Genomic DNA, 8,870 nt, shown 5'->3' with positions numbered 1-8,870 from the left:
ACAGGAACCACTGAAAACACCACAGCGAAACATAACATTTTAAACATCTTTACAGCCTGGTTTGAGAAAGTGACTAAATCTGAACAGCATTTTTTTCCAAATCACAAGATAGATGCATACATACAAACATAGATCACAAGTTTGCCCAATCGGCACTGGTCACCTGACTGACAGACGAGCGCCCTATAGCTTTTAGTGAGAAGGTTCAAAGCCACCACCATCCCCCCCAACCCCAATTTAAGAATGTCTCCTGCCAACAAAACTATTTCAGAAACAAATTGGGAAACAGATTCAGAAAGAAATGAGTAACTTTAAGGCTACTATGCCCATATGTTATACTGTCTTTGGTTTGTGTGTGTTTACAGTAGAATGCATGCGTGGGACACATGTTTCTGTGGTCGAGATTTTGGGGCAAACAGATAGAAAAAAGAAAAAAAACTTACCAAAAAAAAGATGACTGTGGGTATTTGTCATTATAAATGATAAAAGGACAGGTGTTTACTCGTGATTGAAGCAGGAAAAAAAAATCAGGATGAAAACACAGAAAGGCTGTACCAAAATATTTTTATCCTTTAATGATGACCCATCTAATCCTCTATTATACATTAATGTGCTAAACAAAGGTAGAAAAAACTCATTTAAATATCATTAAAGACATGCAAGAATGTGAAATAATGAGACTTTTATTTATAAAAACATCGTTTGAAGTCAAAGAACAAAGAAGGTAAAACCAAAAGGCCATAGGCTCAGCAGATGAAGATGTAAACAAAGACTGCAAAAAAAAAAGTCCAACAAAATCTCATTAAATGCCTCAAACAGGTTAATTTTTTATCATGTTTTTTTAGGCAATTTTTTTCTTTTGTTTTGATGTTCGTGTCAAACTATTGAAGCTATTGTAGAGATGTCAGTTCATTTCCACAATATCAGATCTGAGGGACACCAGCCTGTTTTTTGTCATGTCTTGGAGTTGGGTGCATTTTCTATCAAACATGAACATTTACCCACCAAAGCTTCAACAGGCTGCAAAGAAAAAAAAACCATCCAAAATACAGTTGAAAATAGCTTTTTGTGAAAAATAAAGTTCATCCTGTAACGCCCTAAACATAGTCTCTGCCTGGCTGGCCTGCAGACGGGGGGTAGCGTGGAGATTTTCCTGAGCTCTTACTGGAGCAGTTGCAGCAGAGGAAGCCCCCTCCTATAATAACCAGAAAGGCTGCTCCCCATCCCACATACAGAGCACTTCCAAACTCGTACCTGAGGGAAAACAGGACAACACAGAGATATTTATAAAACTTTCTTTTTTATCAAGAACAACTTTTAAGTCTGAAACAAACTTTTACTTATTATTAATGATGAGGTGTGACCCATCCTCTTGAAGTGACAGTGTTGTTTGTACCCTAGTACTCCCTATTTTCCCTATTTTTTGTTTGTTTGTTTGAATAAAATCTAATATTATACCATCATGGCTGTAGTTAAAGAGATATTTTTGATGGAAGATTTCTCGTCAATAGTAACAGGAGATGTCAGTCAGCTCAGACCCTCTGATGACAAAGTGACCAAAGATCTGACACATGGGCTACGCTAACAACTGCTGCAGATGGAATCACGTCTCAGCTGGTGAACACAGTGTTATGTCCACAAATGGTTTGAAAATAAAGGGAATTAGGATGGTTGAGTAAGTGCTGAAATTTGCATTTAAAATTGTTTCTTTCGGGCTTTTATTCCTTTCATTAGATAGTAGAGAGGACAGTGGACGGAGCAGGAAACAGGGAAAGATTTGGGGGGTGACATACAGGAAAGAGAACACACTGCAAAAAAACAAAAATCCTACCAAGTGTTTTGTCTCATTTGAAGTAAAAATTGTCTTATTACACTTGATATGAGCCACATTCAACTTATCAGTCCAGAAAAATCTCTTGTTTCATATTGTTTTAAGACAAAAATTAGGTCTGATTTGCTTCTAACAATAATCTGCCAGTGGAACAAGAAAAAATTGCAAGAAAATTTGCTTGAAACTAGAACAACGTCTTAATACAAGTAACTCTTCTCTTGATCCATTGGCAGATTTTTTCTTACAAAAGATTCAGGCCTCATTTTTGTCTTCAAACAGCTTGAAACAAGACATTTTTCTACACTAGTAGAAAAATTGCCAGGCTAAAAAGACATTTTCTGCAAATGAGAAAATGACTTGATAAGATTTCAGCTTTTTACAGTCCACAGGCTGGATTTAAACCTGGGCCACCTGCTCGAGGGCGAACCTCATGGAGCACAACCTTAACCACCAGGCCATCTGCGCTCCTGAAATTTGAATTTAATCATGTTTGTTATGTAGATTTGAAACCAGCACAGCTCTGCACAAAATCCAGAAATCTAGGCTCTGTTTGAAAACCAAAACAATCACATTGTTATTTTGTCCTGGTCTGTTGCCATGGCTTCCTGAAATAAGAGGTGTCTGCCTGTAATCTGCCCACGTCCTGCCACTTAATTATCTATCTATCTATTTTGAGTCAGGTATCTTTGCTCTTTTTTTTTCTACAACATGTTTATTGACAGCTACTCATTAGAGTAAATTTCCGACCAGAGATGCAGAGATGCAGAGAGGGCTGGGCTCACCTGGAGTTGGTGGGGGTAAAGGGGTCATAAAAGTCTTGGGCTATTCTGTGACCATACCAACATGTTCCCACCAGAGCAAGCAAACCTAAACGACAGAAACAGACAAATGTTTTATATTGTTGCATTTTACAGTTTTAAACATGTACGAGTCACATTTGTTGTCAAAAAATCTCCATTTATCAATTCATACTCAAGGTGATGACACTATTTCATAAAATAACAACATTGTGGCGCAGCTTTTTCACATTAAAAAAAAAACATTATGACGACTTTCTGCGTTGACTCTGACCAGCAAATATCAAGAGGATCCCTCCAGCCAGAGCAACTTTGTCCTTCTGCTCAGGGGCTTCTGCCAAACAGGTGGTGCACCTCATGCCCACTGACTCCACAAGGATGGCAATGAAGGTGAGCAGGATGGAGCAGAGCATCAGACCCCGGGTCCCCAGAACGATCCCTGCGGAGGAAAAACAGGATTCAGAGTTTTCAGCAACTGGGTTTATGAATGTTCTTTCTCTTGGGATTTAAATCTTATTGTAAAAGGTTGAATATAAATTATCTATATTGTTTTTAAATATCTCTAGAATTATCACTCATAAATAGTTATCCTCTAAACCTAAGCAGACTTTTTGTTGACAACAAGCTCAAAAACAGGGCGGGAATGTGTGAAGCATGAGTCACCTCAGGGGAGGTGTTCCCACATCATCAAGAGTTGTTTTAACCTGAGGACACTTGTATCAGCCTTTTTTATGTGATCAAAAGACAAACTTCTTAATAGAACAACAGAAACAACACCATACTGAAATTTACAGAGTTAAATTTTGTCCCATTTGCAATAAAATGCAACAAAAGTAACAATAGAAGAAGGAGTCTCTTTGATGGGGCTGCAGCTGGTATTTGACTGACATGTCTCTGCACGCTCTGTCTTCTCACAAGGAGGAGAAAGGGCTTTTTCTTAAACCACCTGGAGAGTTTGAATGACCACAAATATTTATCATACTGTTATTTTTACAGAATATAAGCCCATTAAAAAAAAGAAATGTCTTTATCCCCCACCTCCTGTATTCACCTTAAAAAAGAATACTTTGTACCTAAAGATGCAGACCCTGTAGACCTTCCCCCATGTCTCACCTAGATGTTAAGAAGTGTTTTGCAACTCAGTAAATCAAACTTGTTGGAAACAAGGTGAAATAGAAACAGAACATGGGGATCAGCCTCACCTGGCAGCTGAAGAAGTGAATCATAGACTTTGCACTGAACCTGCCCGGTGCTCTGCGACGCACAGCTCTTCCACAGGCCTTCATACAGAGCCTGAGCTGTGATGATGTTGTCTCCTGCGTACGACGAAGCTTTCCACTCCACCATGATTGTGGATGCTATGGTGCCGATGAGGCCCAGGAAGGCCAGCGAGAAGCCAAGCAGTTGAATTCCTGCATTGGCCATGATTTCACTCAAAAAAAGTGAATTAATAAAGAAGGTAAGAAAAAAAGAAAACCAGGTGGATATAAAGAGATTTAAACAAACTCCTGTGATAGAGTTCCTGTCCGTTTTTGGCTTGTGGCTCTGATCCCAAGCTGTGCTGCTGTCTACCTGTGCATCCTCTGGAAACACCCTGGAGGACAGGGAGGATCCAGGAATGTCAGGAGTCAGGAATCTGACTGAGGGAAGGGGGGATTGGGTGACACCTGGTGGAGGTTTCAGTTACTGCAACCTGTAGCTTCCAACGATCTCTGCACAAAATACCTCTGGATCCTGAAACACTTTAGATAAATCAGTATAAATGAAAGTATGATCTGTTTGTGGACAGATATGTTACAGGTATTGATATCAACAGAATATGGAGTGAAGAAAGTGATCTGAGGTGACAGGAGTAGTTCTATGAAGACCACATATACCAGGTTGAAAGTCTTTGTGCAGCTTGTTGCAGTGATTATTTTAAGAAGGCTCAGCTGTGTGCTTCATTCAGTGATAGTTACACTGACATAATGCCAGCATTTTTATTTTATTATTTATTTTATTTATTTATTTTTTTATTTTTATCCCTGGTGCATCTCTTCACATTTTAAAGAAAGAAAAAGAAAAATGATGAAGTTTGAAAAGCTTTACATTGAAACACAGAGTACCCAGCAGGTATTGAAACATACCTTTAAAAAAAAATGTTATTTGAACTTTTAATGATCAAGATCTCATTTTCTTTCTTATGTTCCCACTTTGAAAGGATAACATTGTCTATAAGTGTTACAGATTCATTAGTGTGATGTCTTGTTATTGCTAAACTGCTTTTTCGGCAGTCTAAGATAAGACGCAGTATAGAATGAGTGCAGTAAGTCAATGAGAATCTCTGGTGCTGGTTGTGTCAATGTTCTGTATCATGAAAACGCAATGACCTTTTGGAGATATATTCTATTAATCACTACTTACATCTAATCGACGTATTTATTTTAAAAAGTAACAAGGTTGAAGGACCAAATTCTGTCAAAGTACCCATTCAGGTAAAATTGAAAGGTACCATGTTGACATGCCCAGCAGTCAAGTTATTTTTGACAGGAGTCTGTAAGTTAATTTCAGTGATCATTAATGTAAATATTGTCCCATGTCCGTCTGTGTATCTGTGGGGTCATAGGGCTGAACAATTAAAAACAAGACAAGAAAGTCTTGAAGTTGAGCCTTCTTGGTTGTCGAAAGAATGATTCTGTCAAACTGGAAAATTCAAAAACCAAAATGTTTCTTTGTAGAAACATGGATATCTGAGTTTTTTAATCTTTTAGGAACGAAGCGAATATCAGATACTCTAAATAATACTAAGTTTAGGTCTGACAGCATCTGGAAGCAGGTGTGGGGGCATATATCATTATCTCCTATGTTAATTTGATTAAATTTAATTGGATAAACTGTTAAAGGACTGTTAAATCAGGTTTATAAGAAAAGTGTTTGTTTCTTGTTTATCAAACTAGAGGTATGAGGTTGAGTTGAATATTTAAGTATGAGTATGCACTAATTTCCCTTATATATTTTGGATTTTGTGAATCTGTTAGTGGATTTTTTTGTGTGTATCTGTTAAAGTCTTGACCTATGTGTATTATGGATATGTGTATACAATATATATATATATATATATATATATATATATATATATATATATATATATATATATATATATATATATATATATATATATATATATATAGTTTTGTTTTGTTTTGTTTTGTTTTTTGTTTTGTTTTTTTTTAAGAAAGGTACCATGTTTAGGTACCTAAACACATCCTTGAGACTGTGAAGGAATGGAAGAGTTGGGGAATTTCCATACTGGAAATGTACACAGCATTGCAAGGTTATATATTGGAGAATAAATATCTTAAACTGAAAAAATTGAGACTTATTACATAAATAATAACAAAATAATTAACACAAAATGAAATCTGACTATTTATTCTGCTCATTGGGCTGAATTAGTGAAAACCCTGTCATTCAGTGCATGAAGCCACCAGGAGCGGGCCAAAGGTTTTCTGTGTGTTGCCTCACTCAGTCATGCTGTCGTTTGTACTTTGCGTCAGCTGCTTTCACACAGAAAACGGTTTCAGCGCTGCAGGATCTTAACTCTGAGGTGAGTTCAGTTTTATTGGATGTTATTGGATTCTATTGTGATTGGAACAGGAAATAAAGGTTTTAATGTTTTTTTCCTCTGTGAAAGTACACCCAAGAGACAAATTGAATATTTCTTTCTGTCATAGATTTAATTTTCTGAGTCTCTCTAAGCTTTTATTTGTGTGTTGACAGTGAAACATGGGTAAAGACCTGAGACTGCTTTTGCTCCTGGTGCTGCTTCTCTGTCACAAAGGAAACTCAGAGCTTCGAACTTTGTGTCCGTACGGATGTCACTGTTTCACTCCAGTCCAAGTTCTGTGTGCTGACACATGGATTTCAAAATTACCGAGTAACATGTCCAGGCATGTTACAAGCTTTATTCTCATGACATCCAGTGTGGCCCATCTCTTCCAAAACACTTTAAAGGAGAGCCCACAACTCACCAAGTTAATCTTCCTTAATAATGTCATGATGAGGAGCATTCACTCTCACGCTTTTGATCATCTGACTGAACTGCAGGAGCTGGAGATCAGTGGGAATCCTCTTCTGGATAATTTGTATCCAGGGACTTTTTCACAGCAGGAAAACTTGAAAAAACTGCTGCTGAACTATAACAAGTTTCAGACGGTGCTTCCAGGTATGTTTGATTCCCTCAGGCAGCTGCACAGTCTTCAGATGAAGGGCAACATCATTTCAGATCTGCCTCCATTTCTTTTCCTTGAGCTGGACAGTCTGCGTGTCCTGGATCTGTCGCAAAATAAGCTAACAGAAGTGAAAAAGGAAACATTTGCTGGGCTCGGACAGTTGGCAATCCTTAAAATGAAGTACAACCTCATCAGCAATCTGACAGCTGACACGTTTCACAACATGTCTCAGCTGACTGAGCTTCACTTGGAGGGGAACAAGATTTCACAACTTACTGATGGTATTTTTTCTGTGTGTGCCAAACTGGAGGTGCTGAACCTTCGTGGAAACCTACTTACAACCTTCAGAGACAGTGTTTTTGGATTGCAGACTTCGAATTTAAAGGAGCTGAACCTGAAAGGCAACAGATTGAGCGAGCTGTCGTCATTGAGCAGTTTGATTTATCTTACTGACCTCATCTTATCCTCCAACCAGCTCTCGTCTCTTCCTGAAGACAGTTTTAGAAACCTGACTACCCTGGAGAACCTGGACCTGTCTGAGAACCAACTCCACTGGCTTCCTGAAACAATCTTTAATGATCTACTCGCAATCAAGACGATCCACCTCAACAAGAACAACCTGAGCACAGTGGAGGCCAACCTGTTTAAGGACCAGATGCTTTTACAGCAGCTCTACCTGTCTGACAACCGACTGGAAACTGTCCCTTTTGGCCTGTTGGACCACTTTGTCATGCAGCACACTGTTAGGCTGCATGGAAACCCCTGGAAATGTGACTGTCACATGTTTTATCTGCACGACTGGATGGTGAACAACAGCCTGGACATAGAGATGCTGGACAGGGTGTTCTGTGACAGTCCAGGCTTTCTGAGGAGACAGACAGTGGTCTCCATCGACAGAGACCAGCTGGTGTGTCAGGTGTCTAAAGACGATATGCCTGACATAAGAAGCTGCAGCCTTCAGGCTTCAAATGACACCGTGACCATCAAATGTAGAGTGGATAAATCCTCCTCAATGACTGTGAAGGTGCAGTTTGAAGAGGATGACGGCACAGTTAAGGAGCATACTTTGACCAACAGGTCTGGACCTTCTGGATGTGCTGATGACACAACAACAGAGAGCACACTGGAGTAGTGTTTTTATTAATATTATCATCAATTTTATTATTATTATTATTATTATTATTATTATTATTATTATTATTATTATTGAATGAACTCAGTTTCTGTGAAAATGCGTACCCATGCATTCAGTCTTTTACACAGCCACATTACATGTTCTGTCTGTGACAGGCAGTATTGTAAACAAACTGCGAACTCAGAATCTGATAACACGCTGGATGATAAGAGGGGTGTTTGAACCTGTTTTCTGTGAAGTTTAAAGTTCAGCTCACTAAAAACCCTGTCTCTGCTTTAACATGTCAATCATCTGCTAATGTGTTAAATCCCCAATGTTGCCTCTGTTTCCCTATTGAGATGTGATGACTGTCTTCAGACATGTTGAAAACTAAGAGATGGAAGTGAAACTGAACAATCAGCAGTTAGAAGATAGTCTAAATCTGATCATCTAAACCTTAACAGTAACATTGCAGTTAAAACCTGCTAAAATGTAAATACGCTTTTATGCAGCCTTAACATTTTTTTGCTCGTTAGTAGTTTAGGAAGAGCAGCTGTACAAAAGAAAAGAAAAGAAAAGAAAAGAAAAGAAAAGAAAAGAAAAGAAAAGAAAAGAAAAGAAAAGAAAAGAAAAGAAGAGAAAAAAGAAGCCACTAAAAAAACTTTATTGGCTTCTTAAAAGTCTTTGTTTAAAGGGGCTGTGAGGAGTTTGAAAGTGATCTTTAAAAAGTCTCCCCTCTAGATATATGTCTGATCGTAATCCACACTTTAAACTAAGACTACCAGTGTCAATATGGCTGGTTACAGGTTATTTTAAATTTCTACTTCTTAGCTTCCAGTTGGGGTCAACCAAGACCACATTGATTTATGGCACGTTTAGTTTAGTCGTGAGAAGAGATGAAATACAGAGATCTGTGT

General features: G+C 38.2%; 2 protein-coding genes across 2 annotated transcripts; one reads left to right on the top strand and one right to left on the bottom strand.

Moving 5' to 3' along the window:
• Positions 1 to 810: 810 nt before the first annotated feature.
• On the bottom strand, positions 811 to 4,502 carry cldn1 (claudin 1). Its single transcript, XM_074689115.1, has 4 exons — positions 3,831 to 4,502; positions 2,903 to 3,067; positions 2,614 to 2,698; positions 811 to 1,254 (listed from the first exon to the last, which is right to left on the bottom strand). The coding sequence occupies exons 1-4, from the start codon at positions 4,051 to 4,053 to the stop codon at positions 1,098 to 1,100; spliced, it is 630 nt and encodes a 209-aa protein (XP_074545216.1). The 5' UTR covers positions 4,054 to 4,502; the 3' UTR covers positions 811 to 1,097.
• A 1,665-nt stretch (positions 4,503 to 6,167) lies between these two features.
• LOC141804384 (uncharacterized) lies at positions 6,168 to 8,537 on the top strand. Its single transcript, XM_074688778.1, has 2 exons — positions 6,168 to 6,214; positions 6,388 to 8,537. The coding sequence occupies exon 2, from the start codon at positions 6,394 to 6,396 to the stop codon at positions 7,969 to 7,971; it is 1,578 nt and encodes a 525-aa protein (XP_074544879.1). The 5' UTR covers positions 6,168 to 6,214; positions 6,388 to 6,393; the 3' UTR covers positions 7,972 to 8,537.
• Positions 8,538 to 8,870: the final 333 nt, after the last annotated feature.

This window comes from Halichoeres trimaculatus, unplaced genomic scaffold, assembly GCF_033239565.1.
Source record: "Halichoeres trimaculatus isolate MK-OKI-2021-1 unplaced genomic scaffold, fHalTri1.1 fHalTri1_scaffold_15, whole genome shotgun sequence".
NCBI classification, from domain to species: domain Eukaryota; kingdom Metazoa; phylum Chordata; class Actinopteri; order Labriformes; family Labridae; genus Halichoeres; species Halichoeres trimaculatus.
Note: the sequence above shows the minus strand (reverse complement) of the source record. Positions and strands in the feature narration are given on the sequence as shown.

Bases quoted from the DNA above. Each gene is read 5' to 3' on its own strand.
- cldn1 (XM_074689115.1), bottom strand. From the start codon at position 4,053: ATGGCCAATGCAGGAATTCAACTGCTTGGCTTCTCGCTGGCCTTCCTG. The intron at 3,068-3,830 runs GTGAGGCTGATC...TTTCCTCCGCAG, and splicing joins TTCACTTCTTCAGCTGCCAG to GGATCGTTCTGGGGACCCGG. The intron at 2,699-2,902 runs GTCAGAGTCAAC...TCTGTCGTTTAG, and splicing joins GATCCTCTTGATATTTGCTG to GTTTGCTTGCTCTGGTGGGA.
- LOC141804384 (XM_074688778.1), top strand. From the start codon at position 6,394: ATGGGTAAAGACCTGAGACTGCTTTTGCTCCTGGTGCTGCTTCTCTGT.